This window comes from Chenopodium album, chromosome 3 (genome assembly GCF_948465745.1).
Source record: "Chenopodium album chromosome 3, dcCheAlbu1.1, whole genome shotgun sequence".
Classification (NCBI taxonomy): domain Eukaryota; kingdom Viridiplantae; phylum Streptophyta; class Magnoliopsida; order Caryophyllales; family Amaranthaceae; genus Chenopodium; species Chenopodium album.
In genome coordinates this window covers 10,680,913-10,707,556 of record NC_137836.1, presented here as the reverse complement: position 1 = coordinate 10,707,556, position 26,644 = coordinate 10,680,913, and the positions used below count along the sequence as shown (strand labels likewise).

At 36.6% G+C, this 26,644-nt stretch overlaps 1 protein-coding gene and 1 non-coding gene across 2 annotated transcripts; one reads left to right on the top strand and one right to left on the bottom strand.

Moving 5' to 3' along the window:
- Positions 1 to 1,065: 1,065 nt before the first annotated feature.
- LOC145611508 (urease accessory protein D-like) lies at positions 1,066 to 26,414 on the bottom strand. The gene is made up of 8 exons (XM_081666848.1): positions 26,206 to 26,414; positions 26,045 to 26,110; positions 25,880 to 25,954; positions 24,769 to 24,813; positions 22,260 to 22,493; positions 21,042 to 21,124; positions 18,344 to 18,512; positions 1,066 to 1,498 (listed from the first exon to the last, which is right to left on the bottom strand). Exons 1-8 carry the CDS (start codon positions 26,302 to 26,304, stop codon positions 1,385 to 1,387), a joined length of 885 nt encoding a protein of 294 aa, XP_081522974.1. The 5' UTR covers positions 26,305 to 26,414; the 3' UTR covers positions 1,066 to 1,384.
- Positions 15,949 to 16,055, top strand: LOC145625838 (small nucleolar RNA R71). Its single transcript, XR_014110739.1, has one exon. It is a non-coding gene; the product is annotated as a small nucleolar RNA R71 (small nucleolar RNA).
- Positions 26,415 to 26,644: the final 230 nt, after the last annotated feature.

Sequence of the window (26,644 nt, the reverse complement as noted above, 5' to 3'; positions counted from 1 at the left end):
AAATCTTTTGATTTTGGAGGTCGAAGAAAGAGGTGATGAAAGAGGAGAGATAGAGTATGAAGTTTTTTTTTTTGGAGTTGTTTTTCTAAATTTTTTCCTTTTTACTTTAAATATTAGAATAGTTAATTTGTTTATCACTCCGTAGACGGAGTAAGTTAGATTTGACGGAAAATCAACATTAAGGTTACCGTTGTAAAAAATTGAAAGTTTAGGGCTACCTTTGAGAATCCGAAAAAAAATTGGCTACCATTTAGAATAAGCAAAAGTAGAAGGCTACCATTGAGAATTTCCCAAAATAGAAATAGGAACTATATTATGAGACAGAGGGAGTATTAGTTAAGTGTATCCTCTTATCATCTTGCACAATCAGGAGGATCCTCAAGATATCCAGTAAGTGAGTTAAAAGGATGGACAAACCTTATTGATGTTGGCACTCTGACCATCCCAAAAATGACTATTGGTAGGGAAAACTCTAAGGGCCTGTTCTGATTTATTGAATTGAGCTGAATTGAAATGAAATGAACTGAACTATTTATGAGAGAAAGAATTAGGAACTAAATTAAATTGAACTGAACTATTTATGAAAGAAAGAAATTAGGAATTGAGCTAAGCTGAACTAAATTGAAATTCAGCTGAAGAGAGCAAGCCCCAAGTACTACAGCCGGGGTTAATGGGAGTGGAAAATAATAGATTACAATAGTATAATAAGTCTACATCTCTTTAACTAAATTTAGAAGTTTGATTTGTACTTGGTGAATTTGCGACAAGGAAAACTTCACGAGAATAATCTTGCACAAAAATTCCTAGTTATGAACTTAAGGTCTAGAGGGTTTAGTTGGGTGGGATTTTTTACGCTTGCCATGTAAGGAAATTAATTTGTTTCTCGTGTATATTCAATTTTTTTTTTTTTTTTACATGTATTACATACTTTAAGCTCATCTATTATAATTTGGAGCCAACTATTTATGCTTACCTTACTAAATCCTATACAACTATTACCTCATCTGCAACACTCTCCTATAAAAAAACGTCAACTTATCTTGAATTTAAGTTATGAAGGGAAAATCAAGTTGAACCAGAGTCGTATTGGTTTGTGTCAAAGAAAAGAGTAAATACAATATTATTGTCTAGTTGTGGTATTATTATCCAATCCATTTTCTCTATACAATTTCAAATCCTACACAAAAGGACAGTTCAAAAACCATTGAAAGTTGTGTTTCAATCAATATGATGACATTGTAGCTTGCATATGTAGCACTAGATTCTGAGTCTGCAAACAAATCATTCGACTTCACTGAAATTCAACATATAATTGCAGCATTAACATCAATGGGCAGTTTATTGCCAATTGTTACCGATGCAGAACCCAATTTCACCAGGGCATTCAGGTATATGGACAGGCCCCAAGATATGGCTCTAAGCAAGCCAGCTGATGGTGTAAAAATTGATACACAGGTTCAGTCGTTAGAGCTGCTATGCGGACGATAAGACCAACACCCTGCCAAGGCATAACACAGATGATTTAGACAGTAGTAACCTGGTAGTTGGTAAGTCGAACATAATAAACCATTGACAATTAAGGTTCAAACTCTACATGGTCCCTATTCCTTGTCACATAGGACACATACGTTGTATGTCTCCATCATTTCATAAATCAACATGCAACAATGACGTGGAATCCAAGAGACTCAATGTATCCTTGAATGTTTAAGGTTAGTTATAGGCAAATGAAAAATTTAACCTCAACCCGAATTATTGCCCACCTAAAAAAGAACTCTGAACCTAATCACGGTGATAAGCAGGAAGAAAAAGAAAAAAAAAACAGAGGCTGGAAGTAGTCGAAATTGATGCTTGTTTGACTGTTCATGGTTGCATTTTTGGTATGGAAAAAATGCAGACTTTTAACAAATACGGAATTTTTCTAGTTTACAATGATAGAATGACTGCAACACATGAAGTATGGAGATTAGTGTAGATATTTAAGGAGTGAAGTAGAAGATCCTATGAAGTAAAGATGCTTAAAAAGTGGAAGCAACCCTTTTAACTTGCTAGCTTACTCCACCAGAATTAGTCTTGACCTTGCTGGTTTGATTAAAATTTTCACTTAATACTTCTAAAATTAATAAAATAAAATAAAAAAATAATAAGACAAGAAAATTACTGGTTAGCCCTAGGTTCAAAGTGCATTGGCTCTATAGAATAACAGTTAGTGTCAACATCCATTTGTATGATGTATATGTGACAATATTAGACATGTCGAGACAAAGACATAACGGAGAAAAAGACCAGGATAATGTGGAAATTTGTCATGCCCAATTAGAGGCGGCTCCTAAAGGTTTCAAATGGGTCGTTCAGATCGATTTCGATCAAATCATATTTAAGTGATGAGCTATTAAATTCAGCAGGTGTTTGGGCCAAGCCCATTGTCCTAAGCCCATTGATCTGGAATTACGAAAATACCCCTCCATGATTCAACCCATCATTAATCATTGCAAAGTACAGATTTACCCTTAATTTGTCCAATTAAGTACAACTTTTGCCACCTGAAAGTACAACTATAAATAGCTCTCCAACCATTAATGATAGGAACTTTATCTGAATTCACTCTCTCTCTCTCTCTCTCTTTCTCTCTATTTTCTCTCTCTAGAGATTTCCCTTGCTGACTTAAGCATCAAAGGGGCTTTCCCGGGTCACACCCCTAAGGCAGCTAACCTTCCTTGTTTTGCAGGCCAAGCTCTCGGACGTGCAAGCGTAGCTCCCAGACACCCCTTTGCTAGGCGGAGCCGAATGACACTTGGACAATCGGACACAAGTTCTAGGACATCTTAATACCTTACTACCCTAAGACTCCCAAGAGCATTTTGTTTCCAGGAACAGGTGTCGCCGTGTGGGGATAACTAACAAAAAGCCATGGTGAACACTAGGCGTCCCCGCATCTTGATTAACTCAACTACTTCAAAAAGATACCGGGATAGCTTGGTTAACTCAGCTACTTTAAGACAAAGAAGAAGGACCCCTCCTCAATCCGCTCGCTCAGCAAGTAGAAGCCCGGATCGTCCTCCCTCCCCTGGCCGAGGAGGCTTGGGATTGTCAAGAATATCACCCCTTTCAGCCTAGAGATAATGAACAGACCCATTCCCCCGAAGGTCAAAATCCCTACATTAGACCCATATGATGGAAAGACAGACCCAACGGACCATTTGAACGCTTACAAGGCACAAATGGGAGTCCAAACCGAGTGTGAAGCCTCTTGGTGCAAATTCTTCCCCACCACTCTCAAGGGCATAGCCCATACATGGTTCAATAGCCTTAACCCAGGAAGCATCCATGCTAGCCAGCCAATTCAAAAAGCATTTCATCGTTGGGAGTAGGCACACAAAGACTAGCGTTCACTTGATGACGGAAAAGCAAGGAGAGAATGAAAGTCTTAAAGACTACATCAAGAGGTTCAACACCGAGTCTCAACTCATCCCTGACCTCCAGAAAATGTTGCTTTCCAAGCCCTTCTCTTCGTACTCAAGTTTAACAAGATGAAATTTGAGCTTGTGCAAGATGAAGTCACTACTTTCTCAAAAACCATGGAAAGAGTTGAAAGAATCATTGAAGCAAGCGAGGTGTGCAAGGCACCCTTGGGTAAGGACAAGGGAAAAAGAAAGCATGAAGACAACTATCATGAGAACAGAATAAAAAAGCCGAGCAAGGCCAAGAGTGATGATAAAGGACTTAGATACAATGCTATCCTTCTCAAGTTGAATCCAATGAACACGCCAATAGAGCAAAGGAACAAAAAACTCTGGTGTAACATATACCATCCGGAACTGTCAGGAAGTCAATAGAGCACTTGATGAGCTAACAGATGAAGGCAAGCTTAACCGATATCTCAAACAACCCCCCCCCCCCCCCCCCAAAGACAAACAAAGAAGCAAGGTTTCCAGAGTTTTGCAAGAAGCTCATAACACCAACATGGGCATCAATGTCATAGGCGAGGGATATGCCTCAAAGCACGCAAAGGCCATTTGCGATCTCTTAAGGAACCCATCTACGATATTGGCACTCCCTCATCTACCCCAAACGATCAAGCTAGTATTCACATTCTTTGTTGTGGACACCCTCTGCCATACAACATGATCATTGGCCGGCCCTTGCTCAATAAAGTTAGCATCTGTTTCTTTAGTTTGAGACTAATGATGGCTCCATGGGGACATTGGCGGAGCCACCCTTGTGCACGGTGGGTCACGGGACCCAGCAAAAAAAAAAAGAGCCATTAAATATTAAACGTTGCATTAAATAATCGTGAGTGCCCATTATTCTAGTGGTTAAGGCTTCACTCCTATATATATTGAGGTCATGAGATCAAGGCCTTGCAATAGCAATTCCTTTGTTTTTTGCTTTCTTAGTTCTTCCTTTTTTTGTTTTCGGTTCCTTTCTTTGTTCTTTCTTTTTTTGCTTTCTTTTATTGTTCCTTTCTTTGTTCTTTCTTTTTTTTTTTTCTTTCTTTGTTCTTTCTTTGTTTTTGGTGGAGGCATAATATAATTTTGTCAAATATCATATACTACCTATATGGCAATATATATATTTTTTAGCACTTATTTTAAATTTATTTATTACTCCCTAATTTTGAGAACGTATTTTGTTGAACACGTATTCTCACTAGGTAACTTGTTGAAATTTATTTTTAAATTTATTACCTTCATCCCTCAAATCTTACATTCTTAGTTCCCATTAGGTAACTTGTTAAAGCTCGCCATTCTAAATCTTTTTGGCAATTTTATTGGTAATTTGTCATTATCCGTCACAAATCCTCCTCCTCTCCCACAAGATATTTTGACAAACTTTTAAATAAATTGAATGCACAATAAAATATTGTACATCCGTTATAAAGTTACCCTAAATGGGTAAATATAACCCTAATATGAATAAAAGTTACCTTAGCATAAATATAAGTTGCGAAGTATTTATGCTTTATTAATAAAAGTAACCCAAATGTTTTTAAAAGTGACCCTAAATTTGATAAAAGTGTCCTTCGATGTACAGTTTATTATTGTACACCAGATGTATACAAAAGTTTTGGAGTGACTTTTTTTTATTAGATTTTAGAACATATATGCATTAATTATTGATTTGTATGCGGTCGATTGGTGACGGTGAGTCAGTGACCCAGCACCCCTAAAATCCTGGATCCGCCACTGCATGGGGAAGATATATAGAGACCAACTCGAGGGGAGGAAATGCTATGTAGATAGCTTGAAACAACTCGAAGGCTTGGTCAATCAAGAGGATAAAGGGTCCAAGCGAAAGGCAATGGACGTAGACAAACCCCAGCTCCCCGTAATGAACTTCTATATGGCTGAAAATCCAAAGCAATACGGTATGCCTAAGCCTATTGAGGAAGATGAAAGCATTTCTCTAGGGGATGACCCCGCTCGGACTGTGAGAGTGGGAAAGAAGTTAGACCCCCATCTCAAGGAAAAAATCATCCAATTACTTAGAGAATTCAAAGATATCTTCGCTTTTTTATAGCATATGAAATACTGGGCATAGATCCTAATGTCATGACGCACAAGCTAAATATCTGGGAAGGCTACAAGCCTGTCAAGCAGAAACTCAGGCATGCCGAGCCGAAGAAAAACAAAGCAGAAGTCAAAAAGGTTCTCGAAGCGGGTTTCATTCGAGAATGCCAATATACTGAGTGACTATCTAATGTTGTACTTGTTAGAAAGCCAAATGGATCTTGGCGTATGTGTGTGAACTTCACAGATTTGAACAAAGCCTCCCTAAAGGATGATCACAGATTCGACCGCTGGTCACACCCTCCTAAGCTTTATGGATGCCAATACTGTGTACCATCAAATACCCATGTCAGAAAAAGATCAAGCCCACACAGCCTTCATCACCGGCAAAGGATACTGTTATAATGTTATGTCATTCGACTTGAAGAATGCCGGGACTACATACCAGCGCTTGATGAACAAAATCTTTGAAGGAAAAATGAGCCAAAACATTGAAGCCTATGTTGATGACATGATCGTTAAAAGCAGAGAGAGCTCAAACCACATAGCAGACCTAAGGGAAACATTCACACCCTCAGAAAATATAAAATGAAACTCAATCCAAGCAAATGTGTCTTCGGGGTGCAAGAGAGAAAGTGCCTCGGCTTTATGGTGGATCAACGTGACATTGATGCTAACCCGGACAAAATTCAAGCCATCCTCGACATGGAATCCCTCGGGAATGTGAAAGAAGTGCAACGCCTTAAAGGCTGCTTAGTTGCGCTTGGCGGATTTCTATCCCGATCAGTTGACAAGAGCTTATTCTTTTTCAAGGTCGTCAAAGAGGCCTAAGTTAATGTGGGATGAGAAATATGAGAAAGCCTTCCATCAATTAAAAGAACACTTGATGAATACCCCGAAACTTGTTAGCCCCCTGTCCGGGAAGACATTGTATGTGTACTTAACCGTATCCGACTATGCCTTGATGCGGTTCTTGTTGCTAAACATAAATTTAGTTTGGTCAAGTTGGATTTGGTTGCACACACATACACACACAAAAGCACTGAAATTCTGCCATCCACATCCCCTCTCTATGTTGATTACCTAACAAACCTTACGAAATGCCAATAGTCCTCTCCCTCTATCACTACCTCTCCCCTCAACATGCGTCTCCATTCCGCAGACCAAATCATTAATTTTGGTTACCCATGAGAGTGATAGCGGATAGCCTACTATCAACTTATTCTTGTAAACCTTTTGTTGCAATCAATCAATCATCAAGCTTTCTACCTATTTTTTTGTTCAATTACAGTTGCTTAGTTCGAATTTCAGTTCATTACATACAATCAAGAATCTAATTGAAGTATTGGCTCAAGGCCTTAAGCTATCCCAAAAAACTTGCTTGCAGATTTAGGCTCATATGGTCATACATGATAATATTCCTCTTCGGCCATACACACGTACTAAGGGTAATCCACGTTCAACATAGTTAAGGTAACTGTGGTAGCATGATAGTTTTGGCTCAAGCCCTCCTTTCGTACATGGGCGCCCCTAAAGTGTTTACAATACTCTGTAATTACTAATTTCTAACAAATGAGAAAAAGGGACGTGTTTTAACAGCTGACTAATCCAAGTCATCTTGCCCAATCTTTAGGAGTGTAGTGAAAAAAAATCTATTGTTGATTGAGTAAGCTAAGGGAGTCAAAATCATGATAAAACCAAGAACAAGAATGTAGTTCACAATTAAGTTTGATTCTCAAGTTTATAAAGCTGCATTTGGGGTGTAAATTTTCTCTATCTAATAGTCGCAGCTGGTTAAATGTTCAGCTTATTTTCTGCAGCAAGACAGAGTTGTATTCTCAAGATTATATAAAAAATTTAAAATCTTCCTCTGGCCTTAACAAAGGGGACGATTGCTTATTCACATCCTTTCTCTTTTTCTAATTTAGAAGAGAATAATAAATTAATATTGATAAGTGTTTTATTTGTCCACTTATCATGGCACTTTAAACACGATTTTGTACTCTTTCCCCTACTTCAATCCCTTTTTCTAACTCTTTTTATGCACATTTATAGATTTTGGCTTCTCCGATCTTTTTTATGTGTGTGTTCATGATTGTAGATGCATTGAGAAATGGGTTATATAGCATAAGCATGAAGAACTATTTTGGAAGCAAAGCTAAGTAGGAGAGGGCATGAGGAGAGGGCGCTCCTAGCCTCAGCACCACAATCTGCCTTTCTCAATTTCAAGTCAGGCGCTCCTCCCTGATCCCCTCCAATCTGCCTACCCCCTGCATTACAAGGAGCGGGCGTGCACCTAAAGAGGAGCTGGCTCCTCCCTGAGTTCAAACATTCTGCCCCGTTCTGTGTAGTTAGGAGCGGGGGCTCCTACTACTGGAGTGGGTGCTCCTTCTGTTTTGGAAGCCAATTTTGACGCATTCTACGATGTAATTTTTGGGCGTTTAAATACGACCCTTAGCTTCCATTTTCTGGACCTTCTTCCCTAAGTTTTCTTAGGCCCTTAGTTTCTCTAAACTCTCATTAATTAGCTTAGATCTTCTCAAACTCAATCATTGTAATTGTTAATTGAAGATTATTCTCTTGAATTCAACATTTTCTCAACTTTGAAGCTTCATTAGTAATCTCTTTCCTCTATCTCTTTGCTCTTTATTTTCTATTTTTATTTACTTTGAATTGCTAATTTCTTCCTTAATCTTGTTTAATTGTTGTTGCATGTTCAATCTACCTTGTTATTATTACTTTTCTCAACTTGTTAGATTAATGCTAGAATTAGAATTTGTTGTTATGATGTTCTTTACCATGATTAGTGAATAGTTAATTAGCTAGGGGTTGGGTGAAGATCCAACCAAGCCATTGGTTGATTGATGTTTGTGCTTGCATGTTCATTTTGGGATGATGATTGATTGTTGTATATTTGGAGTAGCACTCGAAATACACAAGGGATATACCAAAGGATAGTTAAGGCTAAAGAACCAAAGGCTTCTTAGATATAGTCACACCACTAAGAAACGGTTTGGATTCCTAAGATCACAAGCCAACTAGTAGCCTAAACTAGCTAACTAAGCAAAGGAACGAAATTCCAAATCCAAGAATTTCAGGTTTTGTTTCTAATCCAAGAAACGAATGTAAGACAAATTTGTTTGTTCGAATAATCTGATTTTTTCATTCACATTTGCTTGCTATTTATAGTAAACAAGCATCCTTAAGTACAAGCTAACTTAAGTGACTTTTCAGCTCACTTGTTACACGCCTAGGCTAAGAACAAAATCAGCTTTTGTTGTCTAGATACATTAATAAAAGAAGCTATGTTTAACTAGATACATCAAAGAGAAAATGGTGGTTTGTAACCTCCAAATTAAGGCTGAAATAAAATCAGAAATAAGAGAGTATAACTCCCCCTTGATTCACGCCCAACAAAGCAGCAATTTGGAGATGTATCAACTCCATTATTCACGCCCAAATTCAAACAGCAAAAGAAGTGTAACTCCTTGTTTCAAGCCTTGAAATAAGCTTGAATGTATGTGGACAAGAATGTACTTGGACACCCTTTGAATGCTCAATTGCTGACTGAAATAAATGGCCACTTGAAGGCTGAATTGAAGGCTTGTAACTCCTCTTTGATGTTGATTGTAACACCCAAGTCAAAGCCTTGAAATTCCTTTAAAAGAATTTCGGATTCTATGCTTCATTCACAAGCTTAAATGGCTGCCTTCTTGATGTATCTTGTACTTGTACTTTATGTGAATGTGACATTACATTTTCGAACTTTAATTAGCTAAAAAGAACTAAAGAAAATATAACTAATTTGCAAACTTAAAATAAGACTGAAGTTTACAATTTATTCAAAGCATAAAATGAACTAGAATGAACTAGTTAATAAGAACAACAAGAAATTCAAGGGATTGAATATCTTGTTGCACATAGATAGAACGCATAGCACCAATGCATGATGCTACATCTTGAACCAAAGAAACGTCCATAACCAAGTTGTTAGGCTTGGCTACAACATTGATGGTTAAAGAATTGGTTAATTGCATGTGTAATTGGATGACCACTTATTGCTCATGTAGTCACTTCTATGCTTGCATTGAGAGATGAAGTCTAGTTGTGAGTCTTTTCTTGTATGATTATGCTAAATTTCTCTTGATTATGGTTCCTTGTTTGGATGATGTAGTAGTCTTAGACTCTTAGTTGCAACAATTAGGTGAGAAATCCCAATTGCTTGTGCCTTAATAATTTCTTGGACCGATCGAAAGACAAACCCGAGTTAGTAATCTACTTTCCACCATTAAGACTTGGTTGACCTATCTTGTTAGTTGAGTTTGGTTTAGGAATGCTTAGTGTTGTGGTTTCGAAAGAAGGCAATGTGTTGAGTGCCCTTTCTATCACCCAATTTGTGTTCATGTTTGACTATTGTTTTGATCTATTGGTTTGGTTGGTGTCGATTCCCATTTCCCCCTAGTGTTTGTCTCCACAGTAGTTATTTAATCAAAACCCCCAATTTGTGACCGAACTAGATTGCAACCGTTTCATACTCTTGGTGTTCTTTACCCATTCCCTGTGGATACGATCATTTACTTACCCTAGACTTGTCTTAGGTTGGTTTAGGTAGAAATATTGTTTAGTTTTAGGATGATTGTCCAACGACCGATTATTCCTCTACCAAAATGGCGCCGCTGCGGGGGAATGACGTTAAACATTGAGTTACTTATAGAATAGGCATTGAGTTACTTGTGAAATATGTGAGACTAGTTCATTTTATTGCTTTATTTTTCTTTATTTTCTTTGACTAACCTACTAATCTCCCATCTAGTCTTCTTTATTTTATGTCCAAACGCAGCAATAGGACACTTTCTCTTGTAACGTTGAACCTCGAGCTTGAAAAAGTATATAAGGGCAAATCGAAGAGAAAAGAGGGCGATAGCTAGTGGTGCTACTTCTAGCGAGCCACAAGTGATAGTTGAGTCCGATCATTCTATTTCTAGTGAATCTAGTGGAGACACCACTCCATTAGAACCACTAAGGACAAATTCTCCAACTTCTCTACCTCTTCACCCATTCGAAATGGCTCAACCTAACAAGACTTTGAGAGAGTTTAGTGTCCCTCCACCATATCAAGAAGCAAGTGGGATTGCTACTTCCGCTATCGAAGCTAATAATTTTGAGATAAGGCCCGCTCTTATCACCTTGATAGAGGGTCATCAATTCTCCGGGGCAAAGCATGAGGATCTCATCGCGCATCTTAAGCAATTCACATGGTATTGTAGCACCGTGAAGGCGAATAGTGACTCCGGAGTACATTCCCTGAACCTCCTCTCCAAATTCAAGCTCCCCCTCCTAAGTCAAGTCTAGAGATAATAAAAGAAATATTTGTTAATGCTCAAAGCAAGACCAATGACTTAGAGGAGAGTATCAAGCAAAAGCAAGTCCATAATAAGATGCTAGAAACTCAAATAACTTAACTAGTTAATGCTCTTAAAAGTAGCAATTCTAGCACCTCTTTGCCTAGTCAAGCCATTGATCCTACGGAACATTGTAATACAATCATGACTAGATGTGAGACTAGCATAGATGAAACTCCACCAACGAGCTTGCAAAAAGAGAGTGAGAGTGAGGGGGTTAAAGATGATAAACAACGTGAGGTGTCTAAGTCAAGTGAGGATGAGATGGTTATCATAAGTGAGTCCATCACAGTGAGCTTAACCGAAAATTGTAGTGCAATTATCAAGAACCACTCGCCCACTAAACTAAAAGATCTCGGAAGTTTCTCTATTTCTTGCTTTATTAAGAACATTTCTTTTGAAAATGCCTTATGTGATCTAGGAGCTAGTGTGATTTTGATGCCTTTTTCGGTTTATGAGAAGCTTGGCATAGGTGGTCTGGTACCCACTAATGTCACTCTTTAACTTGCCGATCGATCCACTAAATTCCTAAAGGTAAGGTTGAGGATGTCCCTCTTAAGGTAGGTAATTTCATCACTCCGGTTGATTTTATTGTGCTAGAAATGACGGAAGATGCTCTCACCCCTATCATCCTAGGTCGACCTTTCTTAGCAACGGGTGGTGCAATCATTGATGTTAGGGAAGGAAAACTCACATTGAATGTGGGTGATGATAAATTTTGTATTACTATTGATCCCAAGAGAGGAAGTCCTTCCCCCACAAAAGATTGCATGACACTAAATGCTATTAGTAATAATGATTTGCATGATTTGAGAATGCTTTGTGCTACTAATCCTCTTTTTGATGTCCATGAGTCAAAAGCAAGGTTTGGATAGGTTTGATGAAGTGATTGTCATGCTTGCTTGCCTCAAGACAATGCTTTAAGAAGGTAAGTCTAGTGCTCACAAGGATGAAGAGGGTATCATCAAAGCTTCCAAAAAGAAGAAGGGAAAATCAAAGAGAAAAAGGAAGGAGTTGAAAGAAGTTGAAAATGAGCTTGTAGTAGGTTTTAGTAAAAAGAACAATTGGTTTTGCCCAAGATGGCAAGTTGTAATGATGAAAACAATGGTTACGAAATGGTTTCGAACTTTATCCCACCTTGAGGTTATTTTTCAAATTTGCGTCAAGCTTGAGGTTAAAGAAGCGCTCCCGGGAGGCAACCCGAGTATTTTTGCTTTTAGCATTTAAAAAAATAAAAAAATAAAAAAATAAAAAAAAAAAAGATGAAAGAGCTTAAACTAACACTTAAAATTTTTGAATGTTTGTTTAGTGTTTTGTTTTTATTATAGGTAATTTGCTAATGGATAACAGAAGAAGGCGGATTCGACAAATAAATATAGGAGCGGGCGCTTCTACAGTGCTGCGCGCCCGCTCCTACCCGAAGCAGCAAAAAAGAACCTTCAGGCAACTTAGGAGCGAGAACCTACAACAAGTGATAGGAGCGGGCGCTCCAAGAGTACTGCACACCCGCTCCTCTATTCATCTTTAAAAAAAACATTGGAATATTTTGAAAACAGAACAATTAGAAGGTCGAACTAAGTATAGGAGCGGGCGCTCTGAGTGTACAGCATGCCCGCTCCTCCCTTCACGGACAGATTAGTAGCAGTTCAAAGAGGTAGGAGCGGGCGCTCCTGTTACACAACACGCCCGCTCCGACCATTGATCAGCAATAAGAACTATTACAAATGGTAGGACTGGGCGCTCCACTCCACCTGCACACCCGCTCCTACCCGGCCGTGTAAAAAAAAAGGGGATGTCCCCTTATCTCTTTTTATCATCTTTCATCTTCCACCTCTCATTTTACCCATATTTATATTCTTTCTCCTCTTTTCCCATCTATTTCTCACTCTAAAATCCTTACCTCTTCTACCTTCTCTCTTCAAAAACATCATCAAATCTTCATAATTTTCACTCAAAATTCACAAAATCTTAATCTCCATCCAATTCTCTCTCTAAAAATCACAAATTTTCACAAAAGTGAGCAAAAATTCAAAAACCCACAAATTCTCCATTGAAGAACAAGAACAAAGGGGAAAAGCTTGAAAAAGGAGGAGCAAAATTTAAGTAGTCTTAGAGGATTTTAGAGTATTTTCATACTCTATTTGGTGTAATCTACTTCTCTACTCAACTTTCTTTTTCAAATTTTCTTAATTCTTGTTTATTTCATACAAATTGTGTAGTTGATTGCATGATTGGTTGGAATTGAACAATTGTTGTTGATTATGGAGAATTGTTAGAGAAAATTGTGAATGATTTTTGGATTAGTTGAAATTGTGATTGAAAATTGCATAAAAATTGGTTGATTTGTGAATGCGATTTGTGTGAAATTGGTGAAGTGCATTGTGCTTGAGAATTTGTGTGTTGGGATAGATTGTTGGTTGTGTTGTTATTGTGAAACAGGTACTTGGATTTTTAAGGGGGTTTGAAGTTAAGGGTGTGTGTGGAGTTGTTTGTTGTTGATCCTAAACCTTTCCTAATCTAAAAATGAAGAAGTTCATTGGAGGGATTAAGAAAAGAAAAACAAGTGAACCTCAAGCATCCTCATCCCCTTCACAACAACAAAACCCCAATCCGCCACCAACATTAAAATTCGATAACAAATTTAGAAGGGCATACAATGACCTTTCTACCCGAAAAGTAATCTCAACCCGATTCTATCATCAAAAGTCAATGCAACTTCTAGAGGTCGATGAAGGAATTAGAAGAGTAGCCAATAATTTCGGTTGGCTAAACTTCTTGATCCTTAGTGAAGAAACTCATTCTTCCCTAACTCTTAAATTCCTTTCATCGGTCTTTATGAAGCACATTAGCCTTAAGAGTGAGCCATTGGAATGTGAGATAAAATTTTGAATGTTCAATGTCGAAAGAACCTTAACTTTGACGAGATTGAATGAAATTTTTGAATGGCCCACTCTTAATCAAATCTATGACCCCAATGGTACTTACTTCTCAAGCTATGAGGAGCAAGTTTGGTGGAATTCCATTGCGGGGTATCCCAACTTTATGACCTAGTCTAGCCACATCATCCACCCCGTCCTTCGAATCTTCATGAGAATCATGAGCTATGCTTGTTTCTCTAAGCAAGACTTAAGAAAGCTAACTAAAGAGGAGATCAAGTGCCTCTTTCTTGCTTCAACAAAGGAAATGTGAAAGGGTACGTGAACATGGGATACATGTTCATTAAAAGATGTGAGGAAATGAGGGAAAGTGGAGAGATTAGGTGTGGGAGAATGATTTCAATTATTGCGAGGAAGCTAGGGTTTGGCTAGCCCAAATGACCCCGGTCCATGGTTCCATCTTGCTTGATCTTAAGGTACTTTATGATATGAAGTTCCTTCGTGAAATTCCGGGCCGGAATCTTCGCTTTAGTAGGAAGGTCATGGGGAAGCATTATTGTACTCTCTCAAATGCGGCGGTTAATAACTCGGTGGGGGGCACATAACAAGTGCCACGTGATCAACTCCTACGTGGTACGGCCGACGATGATGAGGATGTACCAATACCTCGTCATATGAGTACATCCTCCATTCCCCGATCTAAGGTAGATGGTTCTTCCTCCTTCTCTTCCCTCTTTGATGTTGAAAATGCTTTCAACCAACCAAAGAATTCTTGAACAAAATGACTACCAAAGTTTTGTAGCGGAGAGAAGCTACCAACATCAAGTTGAGAGGGGAGACTTTCTCCCTTACCTCAACTATCCCAACCGTCCCGTTCAACAAGGGTCGTTCACCATCTTGATGATCCAAAAATCCAACGGGAACGACCCTTGTTGAACGGGACGATTGGGATAGTTGAGGTAAGGGAGAAAGTCTCCCCTCTCAACTTGATGTTGCTAGCTTCTCTCCGCTACAAAAATTTGGTACTCATTTTGTTGAAGAATTTTTTGGTTTACCATCTTATCCTCACTTGACTTAGACACCTCACATTGTTTCTCATCTTTAACCCCCTCACTCTCACTCTCTTTTTGCAAGCTCATTGGTGGAGTTTCATCTATGCTAGTCTCACATCTAGTCATGATTGCATTACAATGTTCCGTAGGATCAATGGCTTGACTAAGCAAAGAGGTGCTAGAATTGCTACTTTTAAGAGCATTAACTAGTTGAGTTAGTTGAGTTTTTAGCATCTTATTATGGACTTGCACTTGCTTAATACTCTCCTCTAAGTCATTGGTCTTCTTGCTTTGAGCATTAATAAAATTTTCCATTATTATCTCTAGACTTGACTTAGGAGGGAGAGCTTGAATTTGGAGAGGAGGTTGAGGGATAGAAGCAAGGGTTGGTCTATTTCCTTCATTAAAACCGGGTGGGTTATTGTTAGAAGAATATTGACCTTTTTGGTGGTACCTATTGTCATTTTGATGGTTCACTTGATTATTTGACACATAGTTACCATTACCTTGGTTCCTATAATTTCCTTGATTATTGTTTTGAACATTAACCATTTCCTTGGGTTTGGCCCCCTTCTCCAACCAAAGTTTGGGTGATGTTTCCATCCCTCGTTGTAAGTGTTGGAATAGGGGTCATACCTAGGATTGGTTTGACCATTGTTGATTGCATTAACTTGTTTCATGGAAGGGGAAGAGGAGCATGAAACATTTAGCAAATAGCATTCCGAAGTCACAGGATCATCACTTCCACTAGCATCACAAGACATCATTTGTATTGATATGTTATCATTTAATGAACTAGATGCATGTGAATTTTGACGTCGGGAAGGGGATAGAGAAATAGGATTGCAATTGATCAAATTTAGAAGACAAAGCATCTAATTTTGAATTAATCATGTTGATAGCATTTACCTCATACTTTCCTCCTTTCTTAGAAGTGCTTCTCTCATCGGAGCTCTTATCGGTGTAGTTTTAAACTACATCCTCTATGATCTTTAATGCCTCTGTGGGTGGCTTGTTCATGATAGGTCCTCCCGATACTCCGTCCAACAATATTCGATCCGCTCTCAAGAGACCTCTATAAAACCCATGGAGCAAGAGCCAATCTTTCATGCCATGGTGGGGGCATTGTTGTTGGTAGCTCTTGAATCTCTCCCAAGTATCATAAAGAGACTCGTCGAGGTCTTGTTGGAAGTTCGAAATCTTTGACCTCAACTCCGCCATTTTCCCAAGAGGAATGAACCTTCCAAGGAATGCTGAAGTCACCTCATTCCATGTGTTCAATGAGTTTAGAGGCAACCTATCTAGCCAATCACTTGCCTTTCCCGTTAAAGAGAATTTGAACATGCTTAAGAGAATGTACTCCGGAGTCACCCAATTCGCCTTTACGGTGCTACAATACCGTGTGAATTGCTTAAGATGCGCGATGAGATCCTCATGCTTTGCCCCGGAGAATTGATGACCCTCTATCAAGGTGATAAGGGCGAGCCTTATCTCAAAATTATTAGCTTCGATAGCGGGAGTAGCAATCCCACTTGCTTCTTGATATGGTGGAGGGACACCAAACTCTCTCAAAGTCTTGTGAGGTTGAGCCATTTCGAATGGGTGAAGAGTTGGAGAAGCTAGAGAATTTGTCCTCGGTGGTTCTAATGGAGTGGTGTCTCCACTAGATTCACTAGAACTAGAATGATCGAACTCAACTACCACTTGTGGTTCACTTGAAGTAGGACTCAACTATCGCCCTCTTTTCTCTTTGATTTGCCCTTACCACTTTTTCAAGCTCGAGGTTCAACAGCATAAGAGGAATTGTCCTGTTGCTGCGCTTGGGCATAAAACAAAGAAGACTGGATAGGAGATTAGTAGGTTAGTCAAAGAAAACAAAGAAAAATAAAGCAATAAAATGAGCAGCGGCGCCATTTTGTGCAGTTAGGAGCGGGCACGTAAGAGAGAAGGCGCTCTTCCTGTTCTAGAAGCCGATTTTGACGGATTCTACGATGTAATTTTTGGTTAATTGCATGTTAGTTTAATGCTAGAATTAGAATTTATTGTTATGATGTTCTTCACCATGATTAGTGAGTAGTTAATTAGCTAGGGGTTGGGTGAAGACCCAAACAAGCCATGGGTTGATTGATGTTTGTCCTTGCAAGTTCATTTTGGGTTGATGATTGATTGTTAAAGAATTGGTTATTTGCATGTGTAATTGGATGGCCACTTATTGCATATGTAGTCACTTCTATGCTTGCATTGACAGATGGAGTCTAGTTGTGAGCCTTTTCTTATATGATTATGCTAAATTCCTCTTGATTATGGTTTCTTGTTTGGATGATGTAGTAGTCTTAGTTGCAACAATTAGGTGAGAAATCCAAATTGCTTGCGCCTTAATACTTTCTTGGACCGATCAAAAGACAAACCCGAGTTAGTAATCTACTTCCCACCGTTAAGACTTGGTTGGCCTATCTTGTTAGTCGAGTTTGGTTTAGGAATGCTTATAGTTGTGGCTTCGAAAGAAGGCATTGTTGAGTGCCCTTTCTATCACCCAATTTGTGTTCATGTTTGACTATTGTTTTGGTCTATTAGTTTGGTTGGTGTCGATTCCTATTTCCCCCTAGTGTTTGTCTCCATAGTAGTTATTTAATCAAAACCCCTAATCTGTGAACGAACTAGATTGCAACCGTTTCATACTCTTGGTGTTCTTTACCCATTCCCTATGGATACGATCATTTACTTACCCTATACTTGTATTATGTTGGTTTAGGAAGAAATATTGTTTGCTTTTAGGGTGATTGTCCAATGATCGATTATTCCTCTACTAAATATCAATCAACAATTCCAACAAATTCAAATTTTGCTATGAAAAGAAATCCGTTGGAAATCAGGTTATCCCAAACTACATTTTGGAAAAAGTGGCTCACTTGAAAGAAAGGGTGAGTACTCTTGTTTGAACATCATCATAATGTTCATTGTTGAAGGACATTGTGTGCTTACAAGTTACTATATCTATGAAAACCAAGGAAATATAGCCTGTGCGAGGCAAAGGCAGTACACAATGCGATTAACCAAAAGTAGCACAACACTAAGCTGCTAAAAAATAAACAATTCCCATCGGTATAAAAAATATCAGTACAAAGGACTTACATCATTAATGGAAAAAAAATATTCTGGCAGTTTTGGCACGGCCATGACGATCCTAAACTATGTATTAGAAAAATTGGTACACTTGAATGTGGAGGGAGTGTACTATTGTTGTATTTTATCCTTGCTATAGTGTTCCTAGCTATGGGAGTATTGTGTGCTTATAAATTACAATATCTATAAGAAGCAATTGAATGATAAACTTTGCAATGGTAAGGGATGCTTTGCTTTATCGCAAGTAGCACAGCAGTAACAAAAACAAGGTTCCCATCTCTAAGCATTCAGTACATGATTAAGTTCATTAAAAATATAGGGAGCATAACTAACATTCAATATCAACTAACTTTGAAATGAATAAGACAAGAAAACCATACCTCAGGGCCAAAGGTACTACACGATGCAATAAAGCTTGGTTTCGTGAAGCAAACCTCAGAACTTGTTCTCATGCTAAGCCTTGGAATGTTAGTTTTGACTTGAAAATATCCAGACATCATATTTTCTACATTTTTTTGAACCTGCTTCTGTAATGGCTTCATCTTTGGTCTACAACCAGTAAATCACTCGATCAAGCATGGTAAGTTCCATAAAACAAAAGAAAGGCGTATGTAAATAAGTACCGTCAAATTAAACAAGGATGTTGACATGGTTCCTACATCATAGAATCCCATATACGGCATCACTTTACTGCATAATACAATTAACAAAATTGTTCCTTCCCAACATAGTTTATCTAATTTACTTCTTCATCCTTTCATATTAAGTTAGTCTATTTTTAAAATTCGCAATGTGTCATAGATTTACTTGCTTTTAATGTACTCCGTATATATTTTTCATATTACCTCTCTTTTACTACTGCTAAAAATTAAGATCCTGCATAGGTATATAAAAAAGCAAGCCTAGGTGAATAGGGTACTGAAAAATATATAATAAGGACCCATCGACCCAAGCCAAATTTTAGTCCAAATTTTAGATATGGGCCTAATAGGCACTTTTGGTAGAATTACCTAATACACAGTACACTCCATATGCAGTATGAATACACAATATGCTAGTAATAATCCATAGTATGTTTACTAGTTATTTAGATAATAATGTTATATTTCCAACGTTTATATTTGTATATAATAAAGGAAAATTTGCCAAGAATTACACAACCTTTCAGCGGTCTTCCAAAAATGAAACGACCTTTAGATTATTTCAAAATAACACAACCTTTGACACATATCTTCCGTAATACAACGTGACTTGTTGGTTACCTATGACACGTGTAAAAGTGTCGGTTGTCAATTTCATTATTTTTAAAAAATTTCGTTTAAAGAAAAAAAAAACCTTAACTTATAAAAAGGAAAAAAAAAAGAAACCCCCTTACACAACCTCACTGCCCAACCACCCTCCTCCTCGCTTGCGTCGTCCCACCCGACCCCTTTCTCAGTGCCGTGCCTTCCCTTCCCTTCCCTTTTCCATCCCTGTTCGCGATTTTGACCCCACGTCCTACCCAGTTTTATCTTCTTTCCCTACCACGTTTTAGATGCTAGCACCCCTTTTCCTTCACACTAGCTCTCTCTTTTCCCACAGGTTAGGGTTTGGTTAGGTTTCAAGGGTGGATCGGCGCATAGTTTCACAGTGATAGGAAAGGATGGTGGTGATTTTGCAGCGGACTTGAAGGAGATTGGTTGGGATTTGTGGGTTTGTTTCAAGTATAGAAGTGGTTTCTAGGGAGTTCGTGGTGGATGTATGTGGAGGTAGAGGAGGTTCGCGGGAAGAGGGTGGTGTTTGTGTTTTTTCCATTACTTTTTTTTTTTAATTTTTTTAAAATTTTTTATTTTGTTTTTTTTTTTTTTTAATTTTTTTAAAATTTTTTATTTTGTTTTTTTTTTTTTTTAAATTAAGATCATTAATATTAATAAAATGTTAAATTTTTTTAAAAATAAATCTTAAGAAATTACAACAAAACACTTGTCAAAAGTAATCGGTAAAACAAGTTACCGATTTTTCGTTCTATTTTTAGAAGATATGTGTCAAAGGTCGTGTTATTTTGAAATAATCCCTAACAATGGTGTTAATGCATGTGCGACTTTTAAAATTGGAAAACTTGTTTTTGAAAACCCATTTACTGATCAATTTGGAATTAAGCTTGTTGGTGGCCAAAATGGTCTCCTTACTCGACTAATGTGAATAGCTTGAGAACCTTTGTCAGATTTTTGAGCCATATTTGACTAACATGTCTTATTCAGTCTCTATCTTTTAATCTGTGTTAGTTTTATTCATGTGAAACGATTTTTTGATTTGCCTTGCAACTATTTGAGGCTTATGATGCAATATGTAAGAATGATTGAAGTTTTACAAACTATAAAAAAGGCAGATTTTTAAGTACTATAAAAAGCAATTTTTCTTTAGTATTTTCATTTCTTTTTCCCATTTGGTAAACCTTTTACAGTACCTTCTATGTATAGAGTAATGATCTCATTATGTGTATAATTAGTAGGATTAGATGATTGAATGAGAAATGAAATTAAAAAATAATACTTGGAAGTGATTCTTGTTTAAAATTTACGGTTAACAGAATTCAGGGTTTTAGGAGGTCATAGTGTTTGTGGCATTTAGTAAGGTCAATATTCTTGGTTAGCAATCTGTCTAAGGTGTGAACCCTTTAATTCAAATGTAAGCTGTTTTATGTTGAGCAATCTGTCCATGAAAGCTTTAATTTTCTCAGCTTAAATTTAGGTGAGGCATCCTTACTAGTTTTCCATACTAAGACTTGTCTATAACATTTTTTTTAACGGAATCATTTTTTTTTTCTTTTGGTCTTCAGTGTCCAAAACATTGCAGTTTGATGCTCTTGGCACCAAATGTGTTGTACTTCTTATTTTTCTGGAACCGTTGTATTATAAACAAAACTATCTTAGTAGAAATCTAAAGGCCAAAATCTAAATATGAGCATGCCGTAGAATTACAATGGGAACAGCAAACAGTTTCACTCAACCTCATACAGTTTATTAAAACAGTGTAAAGAGCATGATTATAGCATGAGAAAACGAAGCTCAAAGATCCAGCATAAAGAAATGATCATACCCCAATACTACGATCATTGCTGTAACTTGATAATCCTGCATGCACTCTGAAATACTGCTAGTGGCTCCTTTCTCCAACAGTATCTGCAGCAGCAAGATCCAGTCATTCTTGAACAGGGTAGATCATGGGAGCTAAACATCTAGAGCTTCAGCAAGATATGATTTGCATGTGTGACACCTTCTCAAACTACATGTCCCCGTCATTTTTTTTAAAAAATAGCCCCATAAAGTCATATAAAAATAGGGGACATTGTTCATACTACATTCTCCATAATGTCATATTTTTTTAATAGCCTCATAAAGTCATATAAGAATTGGGTACATTGTTCATACTACATTCTCCATAAAGTCATATTTTTTTAATAGCCCCATAAAGTCATGTATAAATAGGGTATATTGTTCAAACAATGAGAATATGCGCAGACTATGGTATATAGTATGAATTGGTGCTTTGACCAAACAAGAGATCAAAGTAGGTTTAATTGTATTACAAAATTTATATGTATAAAAATAAATAAATAAATAAGCCTCTTGGATAATTTATGGTCAAGAAGTCAGACTGTGACTCGTGCTCAATAACCAAGCAAATGGTCTGCAGCAGGATTTTGCTCTATTGGTTAGTAAGACTACAGAAGAAAAGGTATAATCTGTGCCATGGGATCACCTCATAAGTAACAGAAATGTATAAGAAAACTACAAGGCATTATATCAAGCAAGCCTGTCTTCCACCCCCTAAAAATTTTGGTAAAGAATTCCAAGAAAATTAGACGCTTTATTAGTCCATACTTATAACTGGATACTGCAAAAGACTAACAAATGCATACGGACAATATTCAAAGGTATCAACAGCCAATCCTGGTACTTTTTAGAAATAGATGAGTTTGTGCAACTAAATGCCGGGAAGAAATCAGAACTTCTGTAATTATATAACATTTCCATCCTCAGATAGAAAGCTAGCTGGCAGATGATATACAGGTCAATATGCACTGACAATATATTGCATTATATTATGAGAAGAGATTCATGACATATCATTTTTATGTAAACACAAAGACTATGTACACAAAGGGCTTCTGCCTTTGGTGGACATGAGAACATATGTAGACAAACCAACCCAGAAAAAGCAGGGACACCAGACATAATGATATATAAGGAATTCAAGCAAGGGAGTATCACTAAGTCAAGATATAGAAGTTGCTCATTAAAAGAAAGAGCAAACCGTATCAAGAAACAAAGGTTGGCCATCTTCACAGAAAATATTGTTGGTACTCTTGTATGATTCAAAATTCCATCTCTCTCCGCTTTCATAGCGTCCACTTGTAAACCAATCAACAACCAATAAGTTTGAGTCTGACAGCACCCTGAATACTTGCTTTTGAGTATACCTTGCGGTAGCAAAACATGTCACTGGATCTGGAATGATAGCAAGTAACGCTTCATGTCCAACCCGTGCCTACTGCATAAGAAATTTGGGTATTGTTACTAGCAATAATTGGTGTATACAAAACCCCCCGGGCAGATGACACAAGGACACTGCCATTATAAAACACTAAGCAACTACCTAACCACCGACTAAACCACCAGAGCTACAATGTAATAATGTTCAAATACGCTTAAGAGAATAATGACCAACAAAAAGTAATCTTCCACTGTCAAGATAACATAGTCCAGTGGACGGGAATTGGTCCTTGATTGAACTTGATCAGGACTAGCAGAGAGCATGACTTAGAGGAGGGGATCTAACTACCAATCAGAAAAATTGTTGAAGCAAGCTACAAAAAATTAAGTAGAACAATATACCATCCAAAACAGCACCTTTGGATAAGCTTAAACCCACACTCTAGTGCACTGCCAAAAAACTAAAGCATCTAGTCAAAATAGCTTCATCTACGTCATATTCTTTTTTTTTTTTTTCAATTAACATCTTAATGATCACTGATTGGGAAGCCCTTACAATTTCAAGTCATAAAATGCATACACGCTTGTCAGGCCAATTAACTAGAAAGAGAAACTCAACATGACTTAATTTAGGAAGTAAGCTTCCGAGGCACTTGAATAACCAAGAATCATCACAAGTAAAAACACAAAAGATTTATAATGACCTTGGAGCACATGAGGCTTCTTACAGAAACAATGAGATGGATAGGCTATCAAAAGCTATACAAATATGTGCATTCAAAAGATACATTAACAAACAAGTACTATGCTCTTTTACCACTGGGACTAGAGACATCACGACAATTCCTTATAACCTTGATAAGAAAATGGACAAGTATCTTAAAAATGATGAAGATCCACTTTCTCAAAATTTTAACTCGTGGAAGATAAGTTTGACGGAAGCTAGAATGATATACCCAAAATGAGTGAAAAAGTTTCATATGAAACACAAAATCTTCTTATAATAATTCTCTATGTTTGTTGTTTGGCTTCAACTTTCAAGTCTTGAGTTGCAATCATTAACTAAACTCAAAATGACTCATAACACATATAGTGCCTTAAGTCATCTAGTCATACATAAACAAAAGAAGCTTCATAATTTAGCACTAATAAACAAAGTGGCATACATCATTGCCAACACCCATCAATCTATACACGCAGGGGCGGAGCTACAGGGGGGCTGGCAGAGGCCCGGCCCCTGTAGCCCAAACTCGTTTCCCTTATTTTTATTAATTGGCCCTTGCTGTTTTTTAGTATATGTACTAACTATTTCACATAAGTCACGAAGAAACTCTTGTGGCTTAGTGGTTAGTGGGATTTCATTTCTCTTCTTTGTTTTGAGGTTCGATCCTACTAAGTCACATTAGTAGATCGTTCATTCAATTTCATTTTTTTTATCTTTCATTTTTTTTTCCCTTTCTTTTTATTTTTGCCTAAATTCTATACTAAACTTTGTTCAAAAAAAAAAAAATATATACTAAACTTCTTCAATTCTAATAAAAGTAAATTATCTTTTCAATCTTTCAATCGGGCATTTTTTTTATTTTATAAATTATCGTATTTATTGTATAAAAATTCAAACTACCGCCTTTCTAGTATAAAAATTCAAATTTTTACTTTTGTCTAATTGTTTAGTAATAATTTGTCTATAGATCACCTTTTTTTTTTTTTTTTTTTTGTATATATATATATGATATGATTGTATATATATATGATATGATTGGTATAATCATAAAAAAGAAACTCTTAATTTTAAAGTGAGTGGTACGGTTGATAGTCAACATGTTGATTTACAACAATTTTATACATAGAAAATAATATTGCCAATAATTTTAACATGTAATCTATTATTGGCATTTTTTTTAATATGAAAAACCATATATTGCAATTTAGGAAAAAAAAAAAAAAAAAAGGAAAATGCTAACGAACGCCCCGAGGGAGTTGGATAAGCTAGTTAAAAGCAGAAAGATTAAATTAGAACTAACATTAATTACACCGGTCGCCGCGTGATTTTATCATGCTTTTCCAAATTAATACCACTTTAGGTAAGATTTTAAATGCTTAGCAAGATCCAAAAAAAATTGTTATGATAATGATCCACATATTTATATATTGATTCAACCATCGGCCCCCTAGCTTAAAAATCCTCCGCCCTGTATACACAGAAATCTTTGACAAAAAAGCCAAAAGATATCTGTTGAACCAATTGTCTTCCTTACATCAAAATAAATAGAACCTAAAGAGTATGCTAGGTATAACAGCCTTATTAATTATTCAAATGGGAATCATACCTCCAAAATTTGCTCTGAGCCCTTTGATGCAACAGATTTGTATACCTTCACACATAGAAATATAAATTTTAATGTCTGATTTCCATTGAAACATATTTACCATATAAAATCAGCCTGTAAACACATTTTCTATTCTTTGAATTAAACCATCAAGTCGGTACACTATTGTATGGCAGCGACAATATTAATGATTTTATATGTAATTTTGCAAGGAACATCACATGCTAATGTCAAAACATGTGTTTTTCTTTTTCCACACTTATTGACTAATACCCAACAATTTTTTCCATACATATATACTACAGTTCGGAGTAAAACATAAAACGAGCATTACTAGGGTATTGCATTACATAGTTACCTACACCATATAAATTTATTATTACTAGGTTAATTCCCGTACCATACACGAAAATTTTCAATAATCATTATAATTTATAATTAAACAAAATAAAATCTAAAAAAATAGTTGACAAATTTTGATCAAAATAAGGGATTACAGGTTTAATATGATGTAAAAAGTTATCAAACTTATGTTAAGAATCTTATATTGTATAAATTTAGAGAGCTATCATATCATATATAACTAATATATAAAGCTAAACTTTTAGCCAGGTAACGAGACGACACTTGGCGTTCCAACTTTTTGCCAAGTGTCGCGCCACGTTGGATAGATTAAAATAAACTTCATAAGATAAAAAAAGTTAGTTTAGAATTCTATTTGGATAGAATTTTAGGATAAAATTGTTAGTTTATAGTTTTATTTTCGATAAAATACCAATATTAAATTGAATTATAATTTTATTCAAAATATTGCTATTAGTTTTTATTACGTCTACATAATGTAAATAAAAATTAACTTAAATTCAATAAATACCCGGGCATCGCACGGGGCACCAAACTAGTATTTGTATAAGATTTGTTTCTAAAAAAATTAAAAAAACTAAGGACACACCAGGAGATGACACGTGTCATTGCTGGTGTGTCTTTTAGTATATAGTTATTGATTGATTGATTGATTATTGATTGATGATTATCGCCTCCCAAACCGGCCGTTAACATCGAACAATACACCACATTAAAATAACCATAAGTCCAAAATTAAAGAAAGTACCTTAGTTGAAGCCTGTGTAGTCAACACAGCAGTGCACCCATCTCCAATGTTAAATTTACATTTTATTAAATCACCCTAAATCCCAACAATTTCCACAAATTCAGGCCAAATATAAGTTAATTAAAGGCGAAATTAAGGAAAATTGAGAAGAAGAAAAAAACATACAGAAACAATTCCACCTCCATAGCTAAGAGAGTAAATCCAGACGCAATCAGCATTTCTATTACCCACCTGAAAAAGGGTTTTTTACAAGATGATCAAAATCAAACAATGATGCTTGAAAAATCATAACCCAGAAAATTTGAAGTCGAGAATTTGTTGAATACCTTATTGGGTACAATGAATTTGAGGGGATACTTGGAGAAACAGCGAGTTACGGTGGATTTGCCGCCGACTTTTGCAACTTCAATCGACCCTGTTTCCATTGACTCTTGTTTAGGGTTGGCACTGATCAAAATTGAAATTTGAGCCTGTGTAACGGCCTAACGGCTATCAGTCTATCACTTACTGAAATGGAGTACAAGGTTTATAGCATTTTTAAAAAAAAAATTCTATTCTACTAAAGTATCTTGTAAATTTGAAATTTTTTTTGGAAAAATTGAGAGATGTTAGAAGATAATATGAATTTCAATTATTGATTTGATGTTACAATATTCATATGACTTCACACCCTTGTGAACTTATATGGCTATATGTATGTAATTATTGTACTCCTATTTGAACACTCATGGCTATATAAAGAGTGTCATGCAAGTGTAAATTGAA